We start from the raw sequence: 27,346 nt of genomic DNA on the forward strand, positions 1-27,346 counted from the left end.
TTAGACAAACCAAGAAATATATTTATTTTCATTCCCATATAGCAGAGATGGAACAAGGACAGTGATGCTGGAAAATCCTGCCTCGATCAAGTCATCACATAAGTTAATGTCAGAAAACCTGTATTTGAATTTGACTCCTCTATCCTTGCTCTGGAAAATTGGACATCTTGACCCAGTTGCTGTGAGGGCTAAATTAGATGATGCAGAAAGTGCTTGGCATGCAGTAGATATGCAAAACAATAACTTATGACATTCCCCAAGCAGGGAAAAAAGTCTTCATGCCTTCTAACTAATAATACAAACGTATGCAGTGTGTTTCAACCCTGGCTTCAGAGTTTAACAAATACAAATTGAATAGAAAAAATTAGTCAAACTCTATAAACAAGCTTATAACAAATACAAATCTAATCGAAAAAACTAGTCAAACTCTATAAATCCAACTTGATTTTAAAATTCTAGTGGCTACAACACTCAATAATGTTTTCATGTCGTTTGTGAATCCATTCCGTTGATGCATTTAAAGATGTAGGAGAAACTGTTTCAGATCCTCTGGGAGGACGAGTTTGGTTATCTTATGATGCTGCTGGATTCCAAAGCACTTCCGAATTCTAAGGCGGCATAACTGCATCAAAGAAGGGGGCCCTGGAGAAAGATCATAAGACAAGTCATACAATGGTGTTATTGATCTAAGACTTCTCCTTTTTTTTAAAAAAAGCATCCAAGATAGAACATTGTTATAAGGAAATAATATTAAACTATTTAAGACCATTTTCTGGGGTTTTTTTTTGTAGAAGGCATTTTTAGGCAATGTTCTCTCTTTTCTGGTAGCTAATTGAAATAAGCTTGTTAGGTTTTAATTTAGAACAGAATGAAAGAAATTTAAAGCTTAGCCTCACTAATGGAGGCTTAAATAAGCTAACTTGGGAATTACACAGCTACACAAAAATTCCAATAATAAAAATAAAATTTATGTTTAATGGTATTCTTAATCTTTTACCTTTAAAAATAAGGGCATATTTCTAGATGCAAACATTTTTATTTTATAACTTGAGCAAATTAAGGTACTCAAATATAATGAGCTCACAGTGAATCCTAAGAGTATGTTAAGTCGTGTTTGTTTTTATATCCTGTATTCAGAGCTATTCCAATGCTTCAATTCACAGGTGAAAAGTTAACTAGCTAGCACAAACCTTGCTTAGGGAACACCCAACAGCTTACATTTTAGGACAGTGGTTCACAACTGGGAGGAGGCTCAGGGAAGGAAAGGAGGAGGAGATCATTTTGCTCCTTAGGGGACATTTGGCAGTGTCTGGAGACATTTTTGGTTGCCAAAACTTGAGGAAGGGTGCTACTGGCATCTAATGGGAGAGGCCAAGGATGCTTCTAAACATCCCAGAGTACACAGGACAGCCCCTAACTGATCCAAAATGTCAATAGTGTCAAGGTTGAGAAACTCTGTTATAGGGCAAAAGGATGGGGAATGATTTTCCACGCCCCTACCCCCGTTCCTGCATCAAATTGTAATGGGCATCTTCTTTTGGTTATTTTTTAAAAAGCAAAACTATATACCCTCAAGAACTCCATAAAGCCGTAGCCCTCAATCCAGGTAGCACTTCAGACTCACCTGTGGTGGGGGTACATTCAACTACATGGATGCTGAGTCCCCCCAACCAGAGATGTTGCTTCAATTATTGTCCGGTGAAGCCCAAGCATCTGGATTTTCTAAAGGCATGTGCCCGAGGTCATCTGAGTGTGCGGTCAGGGTTGAGAATACAGCCAAAAGGATACTGTGGTCTCTATTTTCCTATAGCAATACCAACTACAGGATCAACCGAGTTAACTTAATCTCTCAAGATGATGCAGAACAAGGAGAGATGGAACTCGACACATATACAATCAAAAAAATACTTGCAGTATTTTAAACCAGGCCCTAACAGAAGAGCCCTGTTGGAGTAAGGCACCTATGAGATGATGCCCAGTATACTCAAAGCATCTAATAATGAATGGCTTCCCAGTGTTCTCAAGGCACATATTAACAAGCAGCAAAAAGCACACTGTGGGGAAACTGAACCTAATCTAGCCTCACTAAGGAATGTTGAAAGATGTGACTGATCATCTGTGCTAGAAACGCTGTCAGAGGCAACCGTAGGAGGTACTGATAAAGCATTACAAATAACAAGATCTCAGAGCAGGCCTGATAGAGAATTAAGAAAAGCGGGATGTCACAGGAAACTCAGTGTATTAATAACTACTGATGCCAACTGAATGCTGCTGTTTACTACAAGCGAGACAATGTAAAACAACTGTAGCTTCAAGTCCATAGACACAGCTGAAAACCCACTACAGATTTGCAGTCACTTGCTGGCACCTGCAAATATTCAAGGGGTTTGCTTTGCTCGATAATAAAACCAGCTAATTGTATATTTATGAATTGGCATATTCTTTCGGGCCTTGACTTCTTTTTTCTCCCACCAACAACCATTGATGTTTTATTTTTTGTTTTTTGAGACGGAGTCTCACTCTGTCGCCCAGGCTGGAGTGCAGTAGTGTGATCTCGGCTCACTGCAAGCTCCACTTCCCAGGTTTACACCATTCTCCTGCCTCAGCCTCCTGGGACTGCAGGCGCCTGCCACCACGCCTGGCTAAATTTTTTGTATTTTTAGTAGAAACGGGGTTTCACCGTGTTAACCAGGATGGTCTCGGTCTCCTGACCTCATGACCCGCCCACCTTGGCCTCCCAAAGTGTGGAGATTACAGGCGTGAGCCACCGTGCCCGGCCAGCAACAACCATTGATGTTTTAAAGCCAAAGTGCACTGGGTGAGGGGGATGGGGGCTGCAGTCATGCTGGGCTGACAGTCATTTCTAGGTTTTAATTGAGCAAACACTGCTTTGGATGCTTATCAAGGGTGAGGTGGTAATATTCTTGAAATCTTTTCCCTTTTCTCAGAAAACGGGAAAATCTTACCTTTTCTAACACCCACACAAAGCCCAATTCAGAACATGGTTGGGTTTTACCAACATTCTCCTGTTGCCATACCATTGAAAGAGGACAGTAATTGAATAAATTCCCTTCCCCAGGAAACAGAGAAACAGGTGGATTGAAGCAAATGAATTTAGGGGCACCCAGAGACAGAAACTGCTGTGAGCAATCCACAGGTCTAGTTTTCTGCACTTGCCTGACCCCATTTCCTGTGGTCTCCGAGCCCTCTGAGAGGTGACTACACCAAAACCCCAAAATTGACTCATGGAGGCAAAACAAGTGGCGATTCTCTCCAGCAGCAAATGACACCTCATAAACTAGTGGGATCATAGGCCACACTGTCACCATGCAAAACATAAATTCAAAATTAAAGTAATTACTGTCTCTAGGAATGGCTCTGGGAAACAAAGCAGAAGGGAAAAGCCAGGGGAGGCAATTTGAGAATGCTATGAGGTTGTTTGATGGAGGAGGGGACACATACATCCTACATTAATGTATGCCCTACATTATGACTGAGGGGGACCTGAGGCACTTTTGCCTTTGTGAATCCCTTTCTCAATTAAAACAATTAAAAATTCTATTTCACAACTGTGTTGGTATAAAGATGATTACAATCCATGTTGTTCTATTCATTTTTTATTCTGATTTTTAAATTAAGATATTTTTATGGGCCTCATAGGCATAAAACTTTTTCAAAGCAAGTAATTATTAAAATGCAGATAGAACTGCTCCGTGATTATCCCACTGCTTAACTGAAAGGGGCCTCTACTGGACTGTTCCTTGTGCCTGGAGTCAATCTTTTCTGCCTGACCAGCACTGCTCAGGAGCATAGGCCTTGAGTGTAAGTACCCTGGGGCAGTGAGAGTAGGAGGAAGAAGGATTCCTTAGCCCACTTTACAGTTCTGCCCAAAGCCAACCTTACTGCTCATCATGTGGGGAGAAAATAACTAGATTGTATAACATCAGAACCCTTCTGGTAGGAAGGCCTGCTTCAAAGTCCCAGAATCCCTAAGACTTCAGAGTCCACACTCCGGTAAGAAAAGAAGTACTGAGCTGGTTGCTCAACTGCCTCTGAGCCCATGAAGATTCCAAGAGGGTGGCTCCCCAACTTCAGGTGTCTTTGTTCCCCAGCCCAGCCCAGGCCTCAAAGCCCTAGTTCCATACACACTGCTCAACCACAATATTTCATTGTTCCGGTTAGGAGTCTCAGTTCTTACTTATAGAGAAGTGTGGACTTATCATTGGTTAATTTATAATAGTAAATATCTTTGGATTGGTGTGAACCCTAAACTCTTAAAGAGCTGCATTTTAAGCCCAGAAACCAAGTGTCCAGTAGTCTGGCCCATCTGTGGTTCAACAAGATATCCTGGGGCCTCATACAACCCCAAAGAGACCTCTGCTGCCTCATTCTAAAGCATGTTTTAAATAAATGTAATACTAAAATTTTAAAACAGTATCTTAATTTTTAAAAAACTGGCCTACCCCATAATGAATATTAGATCATCCCAAAAACCTGTATCCAATATGCTAAATAGCAGGACGATTATTTACTGTACTGTGACCAGTACTGTATCTCATTGAATATTGAATTATCTCAACTTCCCCAGATTTGGTGATGTCAGAGAATGATCTTTTTATAGGAATGGGAGCCAGAAATTGCCAAATACCTGCCTTCTACTAGAGCCTCAAGGGATGTCAACAGATTAGGGCTTAGGTTTTGGCAAAGAAGCACCTTCTCTCTCCAAGAAGAGCTGGGCCAAGGGGCTCTCTGGAGACACCAGCTCCACAGGACGTTTGCCTTCAGCATTCTTGGCCTGGGTGTCCGCTCCAAAATCCATGAGCAGGCAGGCCAGCTCTTCACTGGCTGTCCTGGCCACTGCATGAAGTGGCGAATCCTGACCTTTCCCTTGGTTCACGTCCGCTCCTAAACAGTCACAAGAACAAAAGAGTCAGCAAGGAGCAGAATCCAACCATCGGGGCTTTTCAAAGCCCCGAGCCCCAAAATTTCCTAACAAGAGGGGATCCATATTGAGCACAGCAATCCTGGAAAAATGGGAGATGATTTGATTCCATTTAATAATGTGGGGAAAATCCCACCTGATAATGTTATTGAATGTACGGCATGAGGAATATAGCATAGAAAGTTAAAAATTTGCCTTTCAGCACTGTACATAGGCATGATGCATATAAGAAAAATCCTAGTGACATAAAAGCTCCACATTATTATTAATGGAACCTAAGTATTAGCCAGTACAGCCTGACGGAGAGGCTAGATGGTGAAATCCAGCCTACACCAAGCAGCCAAACTCACCTGGTGTGCAGCTGCCACAAGGTGTAAAACCGGGCACTTCGGACTGGTGATTTGGACTTTGAAAAGCAACGAACTCATGGGGGTATCCCCTGGATTGGACTGGCCAATCCAAAGATCACAGGGAAGGTGGCAAAGTTCTCCCTTTCAGGAGTAAGGTGGATTTCTAGGACTGTCCCCACCCAATTCCACTCCTACACTCTTAACAAATCCCCACCCCAGCCCAGAGCCTAGCTTTCACTGTGACATGTGGGAACATGTGGCTTTGCCTGAGCTGCCATCCCTCTGGTAAAATGAAAATCCATGTCCACTCAACAAATGTTAACTGATCTGGCCTTGTATTGTTCTTGACTTTGTGAGGGATATCAAACATGGCCCTTTCCAGGCTAGAGGCTTAAAATCTGCCCAGAGTGGCAGAGGTGGGGTGGGCAGTCGGGGAGAGACAGAGATTGCATCTCTTAATTCATAGCAATGCCTGCCAGATGAGTAGGAGGCAATAAGGACTATAACAACATTCACTGGGAAACAGATTACTGAAGCCTTAAAGAATAAATAGGACTCAGATAATTAAAGACGTGATGAAATGGTGTTCCAGGTGTTGAGAAGGGGGCTGGACAACAGCAGGGAGGTGAAAAGAAACAAGGATACATAGGCCTTTTCAAGGGAAATATAATATTTGCAATGGGGCAAGTTCAATATCTCAATCAAAGAGAACTGGTGAAGGTCCCAAATAGGAAGATTCAACACTAATCCAACAGCTTTGCAAGTTATGCAGGGCTTAATAATGTGACTGGCCAAATGGAGGGAGACAGAGGAAAGGCAGGAGAAACTAATAATCATTGAGGACCACCCTGAGAAGAGGCATTATCATCATCATCCTCATCATCATCATCATCATCATCCTCATCCTCGTTATAAGTGAGAGAACTAAAGTTCAAACAGTGTGAAATAATTCTCCAAGGGAACACAGTCAATATGAACCCTGACCTTGTCCAACTCCATTGCCCACACTAATTTCTCTCCTATAGCAGTAAGATGTTTAAAATACATTTAATTTACTTTTCATTTTCTTTTCTTGTTTTGGTTTGCTTTTTTGCTTTACCTGACTCCAGAAGCTTCTTGACACAGGCTTTCTGTTGGTTTTGACAAGCCAAATAGAGTGGAGTGCCCAGGTGGCTGATCTTATGGTCAATGTTGCCCCCATAAGCTATAAGAGAGTCAACACACTCCACGTGGCCTGCAGCCCAAAGCAAGAGAAAAACAGTTACAATACAAGTTCCCTTAGCTAGAAAGACAATGCCATCCCCATTTTGCATTAAATTTGGCAGCAGCTTATCCAGGGGACTAAAAGCTATTTCCTTTAATTAGAATCAGGAGTGATTTTATTTTATTACATTTTATTTTATTTTATTTTAGAGACGGAGTCTCGCTCTGTCCCCCAGGCTGGAGTGCAGTGGCGAAATCTTGGCTTACTGCAAGCTCTACCTCCCGGGTTCACGCCATTCTCCTGCCTCAGCCTCCCAAGTAGCTGGGACTACAGGCGCCCGCCACCACACCCTGCTAATTTTTTTGTATTTTTAGTAGAGAGGGGGTTTCACCGTGTTAGCCAGGATGGTCTCAATCTCCTGACCTCATGATCTGCCTGCCTCGGCCTCCCAAAGTGCTGGGATTACAGGCGTGAGCCACCGGGCCTAACCAAATCAGGAGTGATTTTAACCACTGCTATCAGTTAATGGTTTGACCATAGGATGCAATCTGCAACTACAGGTGAAACTCCATTTGAGTTTACTAGCCATGGTAACCAACCAGCAACCATCCACCTTTTTCAATTGTCTGTGGCTTTGTAGTTTGTCTAGGTACAGAAATTGAAGTGAGAGTTGGGGAGAGATATGGAGGAACAGGACCTGAAGGTGGAACTGAAGAATAAAGGGCACAGTGTGGGCCACGGGAAAGAGAAGGAAACTTACAACCTCTCCAAAGGCGGGCCCGGGAGAAACAAGCCACAGCGGGTATAGGCAAGGCTTAGAAGAAACTGCCAAATCCAACATGAGCAGGGCCCAATCTGAAAAACTAGGCGAAAGCTGAATCACACTTCCTTGGTCCAGAATGTCATATTTTCGACATTGCTCCTCTATGTTTCTCTTGCTATATTTTAGTTCTATGTATGCAGCGAATATGATGAGTTAAGATGTTCTCAAATAAATATTAATGCTTTGGGAGATCATTATAAGTGGGTTGGTCCAGTCAAATGGGAAGCCATTCTGTGAAAGCCACTGGAGAAATAGAAAGCCCTCTGGCAAGGTATGGTCATTATGATGATGATAAATATTGGAGAAAATAAAAACTTGTGATTTTATGAGCTAAGACTATCAGAAAAATTATGGCTTTAATGAAAAGAATTATCCCAAACTGTATACAACATCAAATAGTTTCAAAAATTGAAAGCTTATTTCATTTGGCAAACTTAAGTGTCACTGAGACAATGTTCTTTAAGGCCCTGAAATAGAAGAATATAATTTGTTTTATGAAATAACTTGATTTCTATAAGGTCACGGGTATAACAACGGATTCCACAAATATTGATGGATAGTCTACTATGTGCCAAGCCCTGTTTCCAGTAATACAGCAGTGAAAAACATTCAAAATGCTCTAAAAGGGAGGCACTCAAACTTACTGTGCACCAGAAAGCAGCTGGAGGGCTTATTAAACAAAATACAGATGGCTGAGCCCCATCCCCAGTTACTGATTCAATGGGGCTGGAGTGAGGCCGAAGTATCTGCATTTGCAGGCCAGGTCATGCTGATGCTTCCAGTCCTGGGACTCCATTTTGAGAACTACTGCTCTAAAATATATCTCCTTTTCTTTCTTTCAGCAGTTAAGATGTCCCTTGAAGGAGTGGGTAGAAAAAAAAAAAAATTCTCAACAGATTTACCTCTCCTAGCAGCTTCATGGATGGGGGATGCCAGATCACTCTCAGGTTGAACGCTGGCTCCATGCTGCAGAAGCAAATTCACACAATCCCGGCTGCCGCTGACACAAGCATTAAACAGTGGAGTGTGCCAGTCTGTTGTCACACCATTCACCTGGTAAAAGAAGCTCCAGGATGAAGACAGGAAGGGGGATGTTTTGGGTTCAAAGGTAGGGTCCACCAATCTGAAGATGTTATTTAACATCTCTGAGCCTTAAATTCCTCAGCTATAGAATGGAGAAATAAGTACCAAATGCCACAGGTTTTTGTGAAAAATGGAATTAGGGAGTGGCTATAAAGCATCGAAAATGTTACTCAGTGTTCTATCTCCTCCATGCCTTCCCCAGGAACATGAACTTTGAAACTAGTTAGGATAATTTCAATCGCTTACAAATTAATCCCTATTTTAAACTTCTTTCCTAGACCCATCCCACACCAATTCAATTTCTTAACGGGTGCAAGAAGATTACTCTTGCTGCTGTGAGGAAATTGTTGAAATTATTAGCTGTGTAAGTTAGGATATTCTTAAAGTATAATTTAGAAAACTTTAAAAAACTTGACTTTCATACAAATATAGAATTAACACATACCAAAGATTTTATTCAACTCATTCATTAATGAGGGAACCAGTAAGACGGTAAGGCTGGCTCAAAAAAACATTTGGCCAGGCACAGTGGCTCACGCCTGTAATCCCAGCACTTTGGGAGGCTGAGGCAGGCAGATTGCCTGAGCTCAGGAGTTCAAGACCAGCCTGGGCAACATGGTGAAACCCGGTCTCTATTAAGATACAAAAAATTAGCCCGGCATGGCAGCATGTGCCTGTAGTCCCAGCTACTCGGGAGGCTGAGGCAGGAGAATTACTTGAACCTGGGAGGCAGAGGTTGCAGTGAGCCGAGATCACGCCACTGCACTCCAGCCTGGGCGACAGAGTGAGACTCTGTCTCAAAAAAAGAAAGAAAAAAGAAAAACTTATATAGTCAATGGACTGCTGAAATATATTTGCTAATAGATACAAAACTCCGCCGGGCACGGTGGCTCACACCTGTAATCCCAGCACTTTGGGAGACCAAGGTGGGCGGGTCACCTGAGGTCAGAAGTTCGAGACCAACCTGGGCAACATGATAACATGATGAAACCCCATCTCTACTAAAAATACAAAAATGAGCCAAGTGTGGTGGTGCGTGCCTATAATCCCAGCTACTCAGGAGGCTGAGGCAGGAGTATCACTCAAACCCGGGAGGCGGAGGTTGCAGGGAGCTGAGTTCGTGCCACTGTACTCCAGCCTGGGCGACAGAGCAAGACTCCATCTCAAAAATTAAAAAAATAAAAACATAAAAACTGGTTAATGTCCTATAGGGCCACAAAACTATAATCTTTGAGGCTATCTTTTCTAATGTTGGAAATCAGACAGAAATTTCGAAGTTAATGTCTAACTTCACAGTGTTTAGGCTATAATTAAATAGTGAATAGAAAAGCCAAGTGCAGACACATTCTTGTATATCATTAAATGATTATTTGGTAAATCTTTTAAGCAATGATATTGTGAAGACAATGAATTCATTCTCAAACTCTACTTCCAAGCAGGGCCAGGACTAGAGTGAGGCACAAAAGTTGTCCAGGGTAAAAAATTTAAGGACATATTCATTTTTGGAGTCACACAAATAGTGCAGGACCCTGAGAGCAAGCACCTCTTTCAAGTTTGTACCCTAGGTGTCTCTTGCTTCACCTTGACACGTTCCCTGTTTCCAAGTTTTGAATGTTTTCTTAACCCAAATATAAATCTGGCAATGCACACACCTCTGGCTCTTTACTGATCTCAGGACAAAGCCCATTCTTTTTTTGGCATGGACAAGGTTGCTTATGTTCTGAACTCTCTCATCTACTCTACTGTCCTGCCATAAGGAATGACTTCAAGATGTAAAAATTGCTCACTATCATTTCTGGGACTTTGCATTTGCTGTTGTCAGAAGATAGCAAGCCCATAATTTCCCCCAACCCACCATTCAGTTGCCTAACACAAAACAGGTCTATTTTTGCTGCTCTTGCAATCCCTGCTACCATGTGAACAAGTCCAGGTTGCCAGCTAAAGGATGAATGACCACATAGATTTTCTGTCTCCTCAGACATCCTAGCCATCCCAGGCAAATGTGTGCTGTCCAGAATATTTCATTACCTTCCGGCCATAACAATGAAGACAGAAGTCTAATAACTATTTATTAGTAGTGTATGATAAAGAAAATGATATAGACTGTAAGCGTGACTAAAAATTAAGTATTTCATCCATCTATCACTAAAGCAAACAAGCCTGATGAACATAATTTTCTTGAAAAACAACTGTCTTCATATTTCAAATCAGTCTAATCGAAAGTGCTGGAAGTTATTCAGAAGGGATATACATAGTCATTTTTCATTCTTGGTTTCTAAGATGTTGTTTCAGCTGCCCTTACCTGAGCTCCATGCTTTAATAAAATCTTTACACAAGAGGGATGACCTCCAAGACAGGCTTCATGGAGTGGGGAAACATGATCTGCCGTGATGATGTTCACAGGCCACCCCTGAAGGAGGGGAAATAGTCAGAGTAAGGGGTGCAAAGCAACAGTACCCTGGGGCTGTTTTTCAGCCACCATTCCAGTACTATGACAAAGTTGACCTGGCTCAAAGTCAGATGTTACACTAAGGTGTTTATATTGACTTTAAAAAAAAAAAAAAAAACTGCCACACTACTGGTGGGAGTGTGATATGGTATAACCACTCAGGAAAACAGTTTGACTGTATCTATTAGAGCTGACAATGCATATGCCTATGATTCAGCTATTTGACTCTTAGGTATATATACATCTAGATAAATATACAAGAATATTCACAACAGCATTGGCCATAATAGTCAAAAACTGCAAACAAACCAAATGTCCATCAACAATGGACTGAATTAATTAACTTTGGTATAATCTTTCAGTGGAAAGATTACACCTGACAAATTATAATGGCAAGCACTACAAGGGTGATGCTTGCAAAAATAATGTTGAGCAAAAGAAGCAAAATCCAAAAGCATACACACTGAATGATTACATCAATTTAAAGTTCAAAATTAGGCAAAACTACCCCATATTGTTTCAGAAGACATAATATATAGAGTAAAACCATAAAGAAAACAAGGAAATCGAGATAATGGTTACTCCTGTGGAAGAGGGACAGGATTGTGTTCTAGAAAGCACAATAAGGGGAGGGATGGGTGAGTCTTTGGAGGAGCCAGCAATGTGCTATTTTTCCATTTCCTGACCTGGGGAGGCAGTCACATGGCAATATTCTCATCATCATCACTTTTTATTCAACTGCACACGTGTTTAAGTTATTTTATGCTTGTTTATGAAATTTCTCAATTTTTTTAAAGTCAGCGTGGCCCAAATTGCTAAGTTTTAACAAGCAATTATTAAATTTTAACATATTCACAAGTGGCTCTACCTTGTGAGACAATTAAAAGGAAATTTTGAAACTGCAAGGGAAAAGAAATAGACTGCATGTACCTTTTAGGAAGCCTAAATGTGCTTTATTATTTTAGGAAATTGAAGTGTACCTATTAACTAATATAATTGCTCTTTAAACGTAAGTATTTAGTAACACACAGGATTTAATAATATTTGTAATAAAAATATCAGTTTCACCCAATTTTTTTTTCTCAAAAAAACTCTCCTTTTCCTGACATTTAATTGTTTTTCTTAGATTTCCTAGCTCTATCATAGTTTTGACAAAGGGGTCAGCAAACAGTAGCCTACAGAGTCAAATCTAGCCTACAACCTGCTTCTGTAGCTAGGAATGGTTTCTACATTTTTAATGGTTTAAAAGAAATCAAAGGAATATTTTGTGACACATGAAAATTTTATGAAATTCAAATTTCAGCATCCACAAGCAAAGTTTTATCAGAACACAGCCATGCCCATTCATTTACATATTGTCTACAACTGCTTTTCTGCTAAACAGCAGAGTTAGGTACTTCCAACAGAGACTGCATGGTTCGCAAAGCCTAAAATTCTTTTTTTTTTTTTTTTTTTTTTGAGACGGAGTATTGCTGCTCTGTCGCCCAGGCTGGAGTGCAGTGGCGCGATCTCGGGTCACTGCAAACTCCACCTCCTGGGTTCACGCCATTCTCCTGCCTCAGCCTCCCGGCCTAAAATATTTACTGTCTGATCCTTTACTGAAAAAAATTTGCCAACTCTTGGCCTGGCGCGGTGGCTCACGCCTGTAACCCCAGCACTTCGGGAGGCCGAGGCGCGCGGATCACGAGGTCAGGAGATCGAGACCATCCTGGCTAACACGGTGAAACCCCGTCTCTACTAAAAATACAAAAAATTAGCCGGGCAAGGTGGCGGGTGCCTGTAGTCCCAGCTACTCGGGAGGCTGAGGCAAGAGAATGGTGTGAACCCCAGGGGGCGAAGCCTGCAGTGAGCCGAGATCGCGCCACTGCACTCCAGCCTGGGCGACAGCGAGACTCTGTCTCAAAAAAAAAAAAAAAAAAAATTTGCCAACTCTTGTCATGATCAAAGAAAAGAATATGTCATTTCTTACTTTGCTATTCATACCTAAGACTTAAATGTACAACTGGCAGGAGAAAATACCTTATTTTCTCACGGTCATCACACTTATAGAAAGTAGCTTTGTCAATGCCACAAGAGGGGTATGATTGTCACATGAAGCAAAAATCATGCAAGTGTATCAGACTCAAGTTGGGAGAAGGCAGGCCGAGCTACAGAACTTGGGCAAAAGGCAACCATAAAAACAACCAATAGGAAAATGTGCATACTCCTCCAGGCACAACTGCCATTGTAAAACCGGCATTTAGACCAGGCACGGTGGCTCATGCCTGTAATCCCAGCACTTTGGGAGGCTAAGGCTGATGGATTACCTGAGGTCAGCAGTTTGAGACCAGCCTGACCAACATGGTGAAACCTCATCTCTACTAAAAATATAAAATTAGCCGGGCGTGGTGGCACATGCCTGTAGTCCCAGCTACTCGGGAGGCTGAGGCAGAATTGCTTCAACCCAGGAGGCGGAGGTTGCAGTGAGCCGAGATCGCGCCACTGCACTCCAGACTGGGCAACAAGAGTGAAACTCCATCTCAAAAAATAATAATAATAATAATAAAACCAGCATTTAGGTATTTATACATAAATCCAGGTAAATGAAATACAACAACACAGCTATTCGTAACACAAAACAAAGTTTTCACCACATATTCACATTACAGAGAGGTTCCTTCTGTAAAGTTAGAAACTCATTTATAGTTACAGTTCTGACTTAAATTAACTGTGATTTGTCTAAATTATTAACAAGTCTGAGTCATATAAAATCATAAGGTAATTAACCCATTACTTCACAGTGTTCAGTCCACAGTCAGTTCTTAGTTTTAAAAAAAAGATTGAATGGCTTAACTTTAATATATCCATTTTCAGTCATCAACTACTCTTAGTTGACAAAATGTACTTCTCTTGAGCCTTGACTTTGGATGTGGTCATGTGACTTGACCAGTGGGATGTTAGCAGATGTGACATGAACAGATTGGAAGTATTCTTGCATGGTTGGGCTTGTCCTGCTGTGCTCCAGCGTTTTGCCAAGAGAAAATAATTCCTCAGGTAGCCAGTGGTCCAAGAAGGATGAAAGAGATGTGCAGCAGGGCTACACCCAACCCACAGCTGGGAGCCAAGCCCAGCCAAGCCCAGACCAGATGAACTGACACGAACACACATCAGCAAGAAATAATGGTTACTGTATCACGTCACTGAGTTTTGGGATGGTTTGTTATTGAGTTATGGGGTGGACTGACCTAGGTAGGTATTAGAATACTCATTTTATGAAAGCAGAAACCGGGGCTCTAAAAAGACATCTTACACAAATAATGTGATAGAACTTGGAGACATGGTTCTGGCTGATGTTTCATAAACACATAAATACTGAATGTAAATGAGTATCTGTCCAATTTAACAAGTGATATATAAAAGCTGCAGTGATCATTTTTCGTGCTATCAAAATAGGGTAAATTTCTAATTTTATCTGAGAAGTAGCCTAACTTCTTTTAGCTAGAGTTAGTGTTATAATCTATTTATAATAGACTGCTGCTACCAAAAATGGCTTAAGATAGTGGCTTAGGATAGTATGAAATTTTTCTTTAGAAATTATTTTCTTATAGGAGGACTTCTGACTCTAGATAGGTCTATGAAATTGGATTTTTTTAAAGCACATTTATTCTCACTCATCTCTATCTGAAATTTAGCATATCCTTCAGTTCAGAATGTAGACAACAAACCACAGTAGTAATAGTATTATGTAGGGTTATCTCCAATAGAAATTACAGATATTTTCTATTGTATTACAATTGTTGTAGACATCTAAAATATCTCAAAATATATATTCATCCTATTTAGGCATTATGGTAGTTACTAGAATCACCACTAGGTCTTCTATTTAATGAATTAATTTAAAAGTCCCTATGTTGTTATGTCACACATTTGTTTTAATATTTTGATAGGTTTCTTCTGTATTGTATTTTCAAAAAGCTACCTGGCTGATGAGGTTCCTCAGAGACAGCTGATGTCCGTGGATTGCAGCTTCATGCATAGGAGACCAATCAGACACAGCATCTGTATGGAAAGGGAGGAATGGGTTATATCCTGCTAATGCACTTAGACCCAGAGGCTTGTCCTTGCCCATCAATAAGAGCCTAACAGGCCCTGGATGGAGACATTGGATTCACTCAACCAAAATTCCCGTCAGGAATTCAGCATTTCTCTTCTTTATTAATATTTTTTGTGCACAGTTTGTTTGAAATGTCTGGATAGCTTGGGAAAGAACTACAGCCAGTCCTCAAACTAAGGACAAAAGAGGTGGATTGGGATGACAGATTACTCTATTTCTATTTACACACTGGTTTCAAAGGCAAATGGCCCATTTAGTTAAGCGAGAGCTTCACTAATTACCAACATTAGTGTGTTAAGCTGTAGCTGCCAGTCTAGTTTCCTGCATGAAATACAGACTTTGGCATCTCAGCAAACAGTGTTCTGTATTAATAGTAGTAATCATGTAATTACATACACCATTAGGTTTGGAATCAAATCTAAACAGAACCATATCTATTTATAGATTATCTCCTGTCCTAATATTAAGCACAAATCAGTGTTCAGTCTCACCTTGAAACAGGGACATTATTTACCCCCAAAGGCAGCATGCCAAGGTGGTTAAAGAAACTTCTTAATTCAAACCTGCTTCACCTTTTCTGACCCGTGGGTCCCGGGAAAGGCCCAGTGCCCCAGTTTCCTTCTCTGTAAAGTTACAAGTTGAGCATCCCTAATATATAATATACAGGTTGAGCATCCTTAACCCAAAACTCTCAAATCCAAAATGCTCCAAAATCCAAAGCTTCTTGAGTGCTAACGTGATGCCACAAGTGGAAAATTCCACACCTGACATGTGATGGGTTGCAGTCAAAACTTTGTTTCATGCACAAACTTATTTAAATGTTATATAAAATTACCTTCAGGTTATGTGCGTAAGGTGTATATAAAACATAAATGAATTTCGTGTTTAGACTTGAGTACCATCCACAAGATAAGTCATTATGTATATGCAAATATTCCAACATCTGAAAAAATTGGAAACACTCCTGGTCCCAAGGATCTCAGAGAAGGGATGCTCAACCTGTACTTACCATGGCTCAATACATACTAGCTACTATGATTATCCTGCCCTAACACTAAACAGAGCGTCTTGATTACACCTCATCATCATTGCCATTTAAAATAGCAAATTTACACTGGGTATGGTGGCTCACACCTGCAATCCCAGCACTTTGAGAGGCCGAGGTGGGCAGATCACCTGAGGTCAGGAGTTCGAGACCAGCCTTGCAACATGGTGAAACACCATCTCTACTAAAAATGTAAAAATTAGCTGGGTGTGGTGGCTTATGCCTATAATCCCAGCTACTCGGAAGGCTGAGGCAGGAGAATCGGTTGAACCCAGGAGGCGGAGGTTGCAGTGAGCCGAGATCATGCCACTGCACTCCAGCCTGGGCGACACAGTGAGACTCTGTCTCAAAAAAATAAAATAAAATAGCAAATTTATTCTACAACCACATAGAAGGAAAACAAATTCTTAGGAAAGAGGCCTGAAAACCCAATCCCAACCCATTAAATGCTTTCCTCTCTCTTAATTGAATATGAATATAACTGAATGAGGCATAGATCTGATTTTTTCTCATCTCAAGCTTCATCTGATTTCCAGTAGAAATGTGAGGGAGGCGTGCCTGAACTTGCTTCAGCTCCAGCTCCACCTGCTTCGCCAAACACACTACACACAAACAAGGTAGAAAGGTCTGATGCCAGTTATGCCTTGCATGGAAGCTAATAGCTCCTAAAAACTGAGAAGACCTGGAGAAGGAGGGTACTTACTATCTGTACCTTGCAAACTGAAAGGCTATGAAGTATCCTTTGTACTTAACACATGTGGGCTTAACACTTTGTACTTAACACATGAGGCCCGTCTGCCACCTGAAGCCATCAGTGCCCTGGAAAATCTGTATTAGTAAGCAAATTACCATTCTTCCAGATGGATTCATTAAGCATTTAGAACATAAAAGGAAGACAAATGAGCCCATCTACATACCGCCCATCCAATGCTTTCCTTCTGGGGTCACTAAAGGTGCTTGAGACAAGGTACATCATAAGTGAAATGGCTTTTCGTACCGTCAAAACCTCACGCTTAATAGATACTCAATGTCCTCACGGCATTCTCTGAGGTTCCTAATTATTTCTGGAATAATACTGCTGATTCTAGGGCTTGGAAGCTAAAATTCGGACTGCGGATATGGAAAGATTGATCTCCAAATTAGAATTAAAAGGACAACTAATTCCACCCTGTTGGTGCTGATAATGCCAAATACTATTCACACAAAATCTTGAATGAGAACAAAGAGCCACAAATTGAGAAAGGTTTTGAAAATCAGTTTTCAATAGATTTGCAAATGTCTCCTGATGGATCACCATATGTATGATGATTAATCCACTTTTTTTCCCAAGTGCTCAGCTGCTAAGAAATACAGCTGCCACATTCCCCAACCTCTCTTAAAGCTCCCTAAGATTATTATTGTCGACAGCCTAAACAGTCCAGGCAGGTAAATTGGGTCCTAATTTGTAACTGTTCAGATTTCATAAAAATGACGCACTTATGAAGTGTAGCCACAAATGGTCTTACTTTCTGCTCATTCATCATGGGACCATTACTCTTTCTATTGGGGGCAAATAAAGAAGTACGTACTTCTCCAAGAGAATAACAAAGGCTATCTGAGTTTGCACCTCTGCAGAATGTAGTGTTTACAGAGCAGAGACAGCTTGTGTCTTTGAGAAGTACAGAGTGTTGTCCTGGTACACGTAGTGTGAGGGGCTGACAATATGAATATCTCTAGCTAGCTAGCTAGCAAGCAGCTGTATTGAGATATAATTCACATACCATACAATACACCCATTTAATGTGTACAATTCAGCAGTTTTCAGTATATTCAGAGCTATGCAACCAACACCACAATCAATTTTAGAACATTTTCATCACCCCAGAAAGAAACTCTGCGCCCATTAGCAGTCACTCCACAGTTCTACTTCCCTCAGCCCCTGGCAGCCATGGATCTACTTTCTGTCTCTATGGATTTGCCTATTCTGGACATTTCATATAAATGAAACCATACAGTATGTGGTACTTTGCAACTGGCTTCTTTTATTTAGCATAATGTTTCAAAGTTTCGTCCATGTTGTATTGTAGCATGCATCAGTACTTCATTCCTTTTTCTTTGGCCAAATAATTCCATTGTATGCATAAGCCACATTTTATTTATTCATTCATCAGTTGATAGAAATTTGTGTCATTTCTACTTCTTGGCTATTATTAATAATGCTGCTATAAACATTCATGTACAAGTTTTTGAGCAGATATATGTTTTCAATTCTCCTGAATATGCACCTAAAAGAATTGCTGTATGATATGGTAACACAATGTTTGAGACTATCTTCCAAAGTGGCTGCCCTACTTTATATTCCCATCAGCAGTATATGAGGCTTCCCCTTCTAACTTAAAGTCATTTCAGCTCAGAGTTTGTTAAGCCTGTCACAGTATGCCTATGCTCCTGCCCAGAAGAAAGACGTGAGTCCCTGTAAAACCAAAATCCATCTCAAATTTATACAAGGACTTTGACCTTAGCAGGTCTCAGAACAAATGAGTGATTATGTGAAAATTTACAGTAGTGACAATGAATAATTTAACATTTTTCTTTGTGTGTAATGTTTTGTTTGTTTTTTGAGACGGAGTCTCATTCTGTCACCCAGGCTGGAGTACAGTGGGGCAATCTTGTCTCACTGCAACCTCCGCCTCCCGGGTTCAAGTGGTTCTCCTGCCTCAGCCTCTCAAGTAACTGGGACTACAGGTGCACACCATCACACTCAGCTAATTTTTGTAATTTTAGTAGAGACAGGATTTCACCATGTTGGCCAGGTTGGTCTCCAACTCCTGACCTCAAGTGATCCATGTGCCTCAGCCTCCCAAAGTGCTGGGATTATAGGCATGAGCCACTGCGCCTGGCCTAGTTTAACATTTTTCTAACATTCAGAGAGCATAGATTGTGTGTACGTGTGTGTGTATTAGCAAACACCATAATTTGCAACATGGATTAGTCCACACACACTCTCTTTTACTCTGGAAAACACTGAAAAGATAGCTGAGTGAGACATGTCTCTTTAGGGATCCAAATGAGTGTCTGTCTGGCGGACCTGGGAAATGCTTCTTTCTTCATGATTTTCCAGAGCCCACACCCCAAGCAGGCAATGAGCTGTAGGCTCACCACATGCCCAGTTAAACCCAAAAGCAGTTGCCCTCGCTTTCCTGCTAACTGGCAGCTGAAAAGGGCAGAAAACAAGCAGGAAAGGGGACCTATTTTCCTGCCAGAACATGGACAATGCTCATAGTAGGAGACTATCTAAAATTCATTAAGGGGAGATTCAAGGTCACGACATCCTTTTCCACTGACCCCACCCAAGTCTTTGATACTCAGGGGTCATTAACTGTATGTAACACATTATCCAAGTCCTTGGCATATATTAAGGGCTCTTTCCCAACACTGGTTCAGCCACGGTCTATTGGTTTTACTGCCAAAAAATACATGTCAAATGAGGTCACTGGCAATGCCATGGATCCGGTACTGTGGCTCATGGGTAAAATGGGGCAGGGAGCTCTTGTAATGAAACCACTCCACAAGTCCTCCAAGTAGTGCCATTAAACTTATCTTTCTTTTAAATTGTACCCTCATCAAACCTGGAGCACATTAGGGAGGCTGCCATTTCATTTTTATTGTAATTTGTGGAACATTTTTTTCATTTCCATTATTTCAAAAGAGATTTAAGATGCACTAATTGGTACATTCTGAAAATAGCTATTACTGATGTTCTGAGAACCCCAGTGAATGCTGGGCAGTAGCATAAAATCTACCCATCCTGAGAAACGTTTTGCAAAGTCAAGGAGACAAAAAAGAAGTTGGGTTGCTCTGAGGGGACAGGAGTATTTGCCTTCAGTCTTCAGGACACAATAAGGGTGGATTCAGTGGCATGAACCAACCTGCCAGAACCTGGAAAGGATCTGGGTGCTGTGTTCACAATTATTGTGGACCTTGGTTTGATCCCAGGACAAACAGAAAGAGGAGAAAAAGAAACAAGAGGCTTACAGTCAGAAACAAACAGAAAGGCCCACTGAGGCAACTCTTGGGCAAGTCAGGCCTGTCCACTGCAGTTCTTTCTCCAGTTCCATCATCCAGCCTCTCCTCTCCTCTTTCTTCTCTCTCTTCTCTCTCTCCTCTTTCCTGTCTCCCTCTCTCTTCTCTCTCTTTCTCTCAATATAAAGCTGCCTTCTCCAAAGGGCCCTCACATTATCACCCATTCTGTCTCAACAGGCAGGTTTTCCCCCAGAAAACTCACCCCTCCTGAGGTGCCCCAATATCTAAAAATTCACCATAAGATAATAAAATTGTTTTCTTTCAATACCTGTTCTAGCTTGTCTTCTGTTTAAATGTGAATACTCTCTACAGGGTGGGCTCAATTTTGCAAGGATAGAAATATCTCTACAGTTGTCAGTCTTCAGGCAAAACCCCAAAAGATAGACACTAACACTGGGAACAGTGGTTACCTGCTTGGTGGAATTATGGGTGGTTAGTTTATCCTTCAATGTATTTTCCTAAGTTTCTATGAGTAGGTATAAATTAGTCTCCTAGAGATACCATAACAAAACACCACAAACTGGGTGGCTTAAAAGAACAGAAGTTTGTTGTCGCTGAGTCCTAGAGGCTAGCAGTTGGCTACAAGTCTGAAATCAGGGTGTGGACAGGGCCATACTCTATCCAAAGGCTCTAGGGAAAAATCCTTCCCTTGCCTCTTCTAGCTTCTGGCAGTGGCCATCAGTCCTTGGTGTTCCTTGGCTTCTAGATGCTTCACTCCTATCTCTGCCTCTGTTGTCACATAGCATTCTCCATGTGTCTCCTTCTCCTTTTCTTATAGGGACTCTGGTCATGTTGGATTAAGGTCCATCCTACCCTACTTGACCTCATCTTAACTAATCTTAACTAATAAGGTCACGTTCTGAGGCACAGGGGGTTAAGAATTTAACCATATATATTTTCAGGGGACACAATTCAACTCGTAACAAGCTACTTTCAGGAAAAAATTAAGACATTCTTTCCCTGCTCCTTGGACAGGAGAGTCTAACATTAAACAAATCTCTATGAAGAGTTGGTTGCCCATTTTCATAGCCTTTCCTCCCTCCCTACCCCCAGGGAAGTGGGCAGAAAAACGCCTGCAGATGGAGGTAGGAGCAGCAAGATGATCCACACCTGGGCCCTATTTTCTCCTCTAACTTGGCCTTGTGCGAAGGGACAAGCTTCACCTGAGCTGAGTTTCTTGGCACAGCTATTTGAAAACAGCATTCTGAGCGTTCCGCATTCCACACTTCACCAAGGTTAAGACCTCGGAAGCATAAACAAAAGCAACCAACTACAATTGAGGTTTTACCCAAGGGGCAGGACTGATGCAAAGCAGACGGAGAATGACTCAACTTGAGTAGGGAGAGATGGAAAGTCTAGGAGGGCTTCATGGGGGCAATGGCTCAGCTGGGTGTAGAAGGTGAGTAGCAATTTGCCAGTCAGATTCACAACAGGAGGTAAGAGACCAGAAGTATCCAGGCACCTACCCTTGTGACTTCTACTTCTTTGAAAACTTCTCTTCCCTTAGTACCTGTGTAATTACAACATCCAGAATCTCTTTCTGCTTCTCTGTCCAACTTACTGATCCTACTTCATCAACTGGAGGCCTGTCCCAGGGTTCCATCCTTGGTTGACTCTCAGCTCTTGGCCATTAGACAATTTCTCCCTTCCGTAGGTTTCAACCACAGCCACTCTGTAGAACATTCTGAGGTCTCTGGCTTCTAACCTGTGATCATTCCTAAGTCTCAGTCCCATGTCATCATACTGTACACTGGGCATCATTGTTGGCACTACCATGTCCAAAACAGAATTCTGTATTCTCCCCTCCTCATCCTGCATCCAAGGCAACTTCCTTTCCAACTTCCCTCTTATCTAGCTTATCTGACATTACTTTGGGCTTGAGAACCTTAGAATTTTGCCTGCCTTCTGTTAGTTCCAACATTTAATCAAACAGCATACGCTGATTTATCTTTCCTTTGAAATCATCGCCCTTTCTCTGTCATTTCCAAAGTTCGATTCAAATGTAAGTTTCATGGTTGGATTAGTGCAGTGGTTTTCAAAGTATGGTCCCTGACCAGTACCATCCATGTCACCTGGGAGTTTGTTATGAATGCAGATTCCTAGGCCCCCACCCCAGGCCTACCACTTCATCAAAAGCTGCATCATCTGCTTTTTTTTTTTTTTGAGACAGAGTCTCGCTCTGTTGCCCAGGTGGGAGTACAGTGGCATGATCTCAGCTCATTGCAACCTCCGCCCTCCCAAGTTCAAGCAATTCTCCTGCCTGGGCCTCCTAAGTAGCTGGGACTACAGGCACGTGCCAACACACCCAGCTAATTTTTTTTTTTTTTTTTTTTTTTGTTTTTGAGACAGAGTTTCGCTCTTGTTGCCCAGGTTGGAGTGCAATGGCGTGATCTCGGCTCACTACAACTTCTGCCTCTGGGGTTTAAGCGACTTTCCTGCCTCAGCCTCCCGGGTAGCTGGGATTACAGGCATGCATCACCATGCCCGGCTAATTTTGTATTTTTAGTAAAGACTGGGTTTCTCCATGTTGGTCAGGCTGGTCTGGAACTCCCAACCTCAGGTGATCCGCCTGCCTCGGCCTCCCAAAGTGCTGGGATTACAGGTGTGAGGCACCGCACCCAGCCAAATTTTTGTATTTTTAGTAGAGATGGGGTTTCACCATGTTGGATAGGCTGGTCTCGAACTCCTGACCTCAAGTGATCCGCCCACCTCAGCCTCCCAAAGTGCTGGGATTACAAGCGTGAGCCACCGCGCCCAGCCAGAAGCTGCATTATCTGTATTTTAATAAGCTCTCCAGGTGATGTAGAGGCACATGAGAATTTGAGAACCACTGGATGAATGCAACAATCTCCCACGATTCCAACACAATCTATCCCAGCTGTGGCTACCATGTTGATTCACCTACAGCCTTATTACCAGGTCTCTGCTCTAGAACCACCAATGGCTCTCAATTCCCTGCCTCATGAAGCCTGACCTCCTCCACTTAGCTCTTCAAGCTTTATCTGCCACTCCAACTCTTCAAACTTGTTCTCACTAGACTCCCTAAGACATTCACATTTTGCACTCTAGCTGTAACAACGTGTTCACTTTACAAGCACCATGCCTTTGAGTATAACACCTGCCCACTCCCACTCACCCACCCTGACCCCACCAGGGTTGCATTAGGAACTTTAGAAACCCTGAACAGTTGGCTCACGCCTGTAATCCCAGCACTTTGGGAGGCCAAGCCGGGCGGATCACGAGGTCAGGAGATTGAGACCATCCTGGCTAACATGGTGAAACCCCGTCTCTACTAAAAATACAAAAAATTAGCCGGGCGTGGTGGCGGGCGCCTGCAGTCCCAGCTACTCAGGAGGCTGAGGCAGGAGAATGGCGTGAACCCGGAAGGTGGAGCTTGCAGTGAGCCGAGATCTTGCCACTGCACTCCAGCCTGGGCGACAGAGCGAGACTCCGTCTCAAAAAAAAAAAAAAGAAAAGAAAAGAAAAAGAAAAAGAAACCCTGAACAGTGAAAAGTGGCTGGTGCCTCTCTCCCATGTGGAAACAAAAATAAATACAATACTTAGCTATAAAATAACAGTGCAGAAGTCAACCAAATTACCGATTCTTTCCCATAATGATTGGTTTGCTGTTTTAAAAATATATTTATCGGCCGGGCACGGTGGCTCACACCTGTAATCCTAGCACTTTGGGAGGCCGAGGCGGGCAGACTTCCCTGAGCTCAGGAGTTGGAGACCAGCCTGGACAACATGGTGAAACCCTGTCTCTACTAAAATACAAAAAAAAAAAAAAAAAAAACCCAAAAAAATTAGCCAGGTGTGTGCCTGTAGTCCCACCTAGTCCCTGCCTCTCCCTCCTGAGGCAGGAGAATTGCTTGAACTCAGAAGGCCGAGGTTGCAGTGAGCCGAGATGGTGCCACTGCACTCCAGCCTGGTAACAGAGCGAGACTCCGTCTCAAAAAGAAAAAAGAAAAAAGAAAAGAAAAAGAAACCCTGAACAGTGAAAAGTGGCTGGTGCCTCTCTCCCATGTGGAAACAAGGTAAATACAATACTTAGCTATAAAATAACGGTGCAGAAGTCAACCAAATTACCGATTCTTTCCCATAATGATTGGTTTGCTACTTTAAAAATATATTTATCGGCCGGGCACGGTGGCTCACACCTGTAATCCTAGAGCTTTGGGAGGCCGAGGCGGGCAGACTTCCCTGAGCTCAGGAGTTGGAGACCAGCCTGGGCAACATGGTGAAACCCCGTCTCTACTAAAATACAAAAAATAAATAAATAAATAAATAATTAGCCAGGCGTGTGCCTGTAGTCCCACCTAGTCCCTGCCTCTCCCTCCTGAGGCAGAATTGCTTGAACCCAGGAGGCCAAGGTTGCAGTGAGCCGAGATGGTGCCACTGCACTCCAGCCTTGTAACAGAGCGAGACTCCGTCTAAAAAAAAAGTATATGTAAAAAAAAATATATATATATATATATTTAAAATTCCTTGTAAAAAGTGGCTGGGCGTGGTGGCTCACACCTGTAATCCCAGCACTTTGGGAGGCCAAAGGAGGCAGATCACTTGAGGTCAGGAGTTCAAGACCAGCCTGGCCAACATGGTGAAACCCCGTCTCTACTAAAAATACAAAAATCAGCCAGATGTGGTGGCAGACGCCTGTAATCCCAGCTACTCAGGAGGCTGAGGCAGGAGAGTCGCTTGAACACGGGAAGGTGGAGTTTGCAGTGAGCTGAGATTGCTCCACTGCATTCCAGCCTGGGTGACAGAGTGAAACTCCATTTCAAAAAAAAAAGAACAAAAAAAAAAAAAGAAATTCTTTGTAAAAAGTGATTTTTTGGTGCCACTCGTGCTTTCCTAGTTCTCCAAACTCATGCTCAATGCATCTGCTGATTAATCCAGTTCTGCCTTTGTGGATCTAAATCCCACTCACCATTGAGTACTCTGCTCATTTTATAAGTGAAATTGGATAAATGAATGAATGAATGAGCAGGCTAGTCTGCTCAGTCAAAGGGAAGGCGTTTTGTGTTTTATTTCTTCGATTTTTACCCTTTTGGTACCTGTATAGTAGATTAATAAACCCTGACTGACGGCCGGGCATGGTGGCTCACGCCTGTAATCCCAGCACTTTGGGAGGCCCAGGCGGGCAGATCACCTGAGGTCAGGAGTTCTAGACCAGCCTGGCCAACGTGGTGAAACCCCGTCTCTACTAAAAATACAAAAATTAGCCGGGTGTGGTGGCAGGCGCCTATAATCCCAGCTACTCGGAAGGCTGAGGCACGAGAATCGCCTGAACCCGGGAGGCGGAGGTTGCAGTGAGCCGAGATCTCGCCATTGCACTCCAGCCCAGGCAACAGAATGAGACTCCGTCTCAAAAAAACAAAACAAAACAAAAAACCCTGACTGACTTCAGAGTCCCTGTTTATTGCCCCTTTGATCAACAGGTGCTGTGGACAGTATACCAGGTATGTATTTTTTTCTTTTTTTTTTTTTTTTTGATACGGAGTCTCACTCTGTCGCCAGGCTGGAGTCCTGTGGTGAGATCTCGGTGCACTGCAACCTCCACCTCCCGGGTTCAAGTGATTCTCCTGCCTCAGCCTCCCGAGTAGCTGGGATTACAGGCATGTGCCATCACACCCAGCTTATTTTTGTATTTTAGGTAGCGACGGAGTTTCATCATGTTGGCCAGGATGGTATCCTGACCTCGTGATCCGCCCGCCTCGGCCTCCCAAAGTGCTGGGATTACAGGCGTAAACCACCGCGCCCCGCCTATATAGGCCTGAACCCAGAAAGCGGAGGTTGCAGTGAGTCGACATCGCGCCACTGCACTCCAGCCTGGGCCACAGAGCAAGACTCCGTCTCAAAAAGAAAAAAAAAATTAATAAATAATAAATACAGCAATTCAGCAGGGCTGCTGCAACACCAGCTTTCCCAGCTCTGGGTGCTGGGGCTTGTCTCCGTAACGAGCCCCCAAGGATCTCAACAGGGTGAACAACAGTTGCAGAAAGTGAGCTGTTGCCTTCACCCTCACCCTGCTCCCTTTGCTCTCCGAAAGTTACGAACTTTGAGTTTCCTTCCTGATAAACTCCAAGGCTTCCTCACTGATTGGTCTCAGTTTGGGAAAGGACATGACATCAGCAACTTTGCAGACTTGGGGCTGGAGAGTTAACCAGTATATTACTAACCAATATACAATTATTTATAAGAACCTGTGTGCAAATGCCTAAACCCATTTTTCAGAATCCTTTCAGCCAGCAGGCACCTGCTGAATGCTCACCAAAGTGTGTATTTGTGGGATTCTGTACATTAGCACAGACACCACTTGACAGATGAGAACAATACCTGTAAGACGATTCTCCAATGTTTTAAGTAAAACAGTCTCTTTTGTCTCTTTTGAAAGTGACTCAGTCAGTGCTCAGTGTTTGAACATCATTTATAAAGCCTGCTCCACCTAAATGCTAAACACCTAAGACTTACAAATTAAAAAGTTTTAGCATTAAAAATTTTTCTATTTATAAGTAACTTTCAAACCTCCAATTTAATAAATAATGCATTTGACCCACAAAGAATGATTCCTGGGAGCTGAAATTTTCACTGGAGAATAATTTGTGACAATTGAATTTGTCTTGTCTGTAGGATTCTGCACAAAGAAGTGTACACATTTTTGAACAGCTGTGTAAAGAATATATACCAGTGAGCTGTGGACATCTGCCCAGTAACAGCCCCATGGACACCTCACACAGAGCCACTGAAACTGCCCAACCCTCCTCTCCTAAGCACATTAGCCAACCTCCCCAGGGCTGATTCCACTGCCCCTATGACTCACCGCCCATCAATGGGTTTGAAAGAAGCCTGATGTCAGGAGAGTCCCTTGGCCCCGCGGGCTTGCTCCCATCCATGCCCCCTTGTTTGCCATCCATGATGCTCTCTCCTAAGCGAGCAAGCTCTGCGCTCCACTTCAGTTGCTCAGCAAAGTCCAAACTCCATGCTCCCCCTGCTCCTGAAAAATTCCAGCTCTGCGGCTGGCTGAGCTGCACACGTTCTGGTCAAATGGTCTGCAGCAAAGAACAGAGCAGGCAGGGTAATCTGAGTGCTACCTGTGGTCAAAGAGAGGCACGCGCTCGTGTACACACGCACACACAAACACACACACACGCTTTACCTAACTGGCTGGAGGCCCGCCAGAGGCCACAAGAACCCTCCAGCCCTAAGTCTGCGAAGTTGCTGATGTCACGTCCTTTCCCAAACTGAGACCAATCAGTGAGGAAGCCTTGGAGTTTATCAGGAAGGAAACTCAG

At 42.6% G+C, this 27,346-nt stretch overlaps 1 protein-coding gene across 3 annotated transcripts; it reads right to left on the bottom strand.

Moving 5' to 3' along the window:
* ASB9 (ankyrin repeat and SOCS box containing 9) lies at positions 1–27,346 on the bottom strand. 3 transcript variants are annotated; one of them, XM_054472798.2, is made up of 8 exons: positions 27,211–27,346; positions 26,875–27,103; positions 14,810–14,889; positions 10,705–10,812; positions 8,222–8,372; positions 6,392–6,526; positions 4,714–4,905; positions 1–642 (listed from the first exon to the last, which is right to left on the bottom strand). In XM_054472798.2, the coding sequence occupies exons 2-8, from the start codon at positions 26,966–26,968 to the stop codon at positions 518–520; spliced, it is 885 nt and encodes a 294-aa protein (XP_054328773.1). In that variant the 5' UTR covers positions 26,969–27,103; positions 27,211–27,346; the 3' UTR covers positions 1–517. The 3 variants fall into 3 exon arrangements, with proteins under 3 accessions (XP_054328773.1, XP_054328774.1, XP_054328775.1); XM_054472799.2 differs by having other exon boundaries at positions 26,875–27,251; XM_054472800.2 differs by having other exon boundaries at positions 505–642; positions 4,653–4,905; positions 26,875–27,251.

The sequence above is a fragment of the Pongo pygmaeus genome, chromosome X (genome assembly GCF_028885625.2).
Source record: "Pongo pygmaeus isolate AG05252 chromosome X, NHGRI_mPonPyg2-v2.0_pri, whole genome shotgun sequence".
Lineage (NCBI taxonomy): Eukaryota > Metazoa > Chordata > Mammalia > Primates > Hominidae > Pongo > Pongo pygmaeus.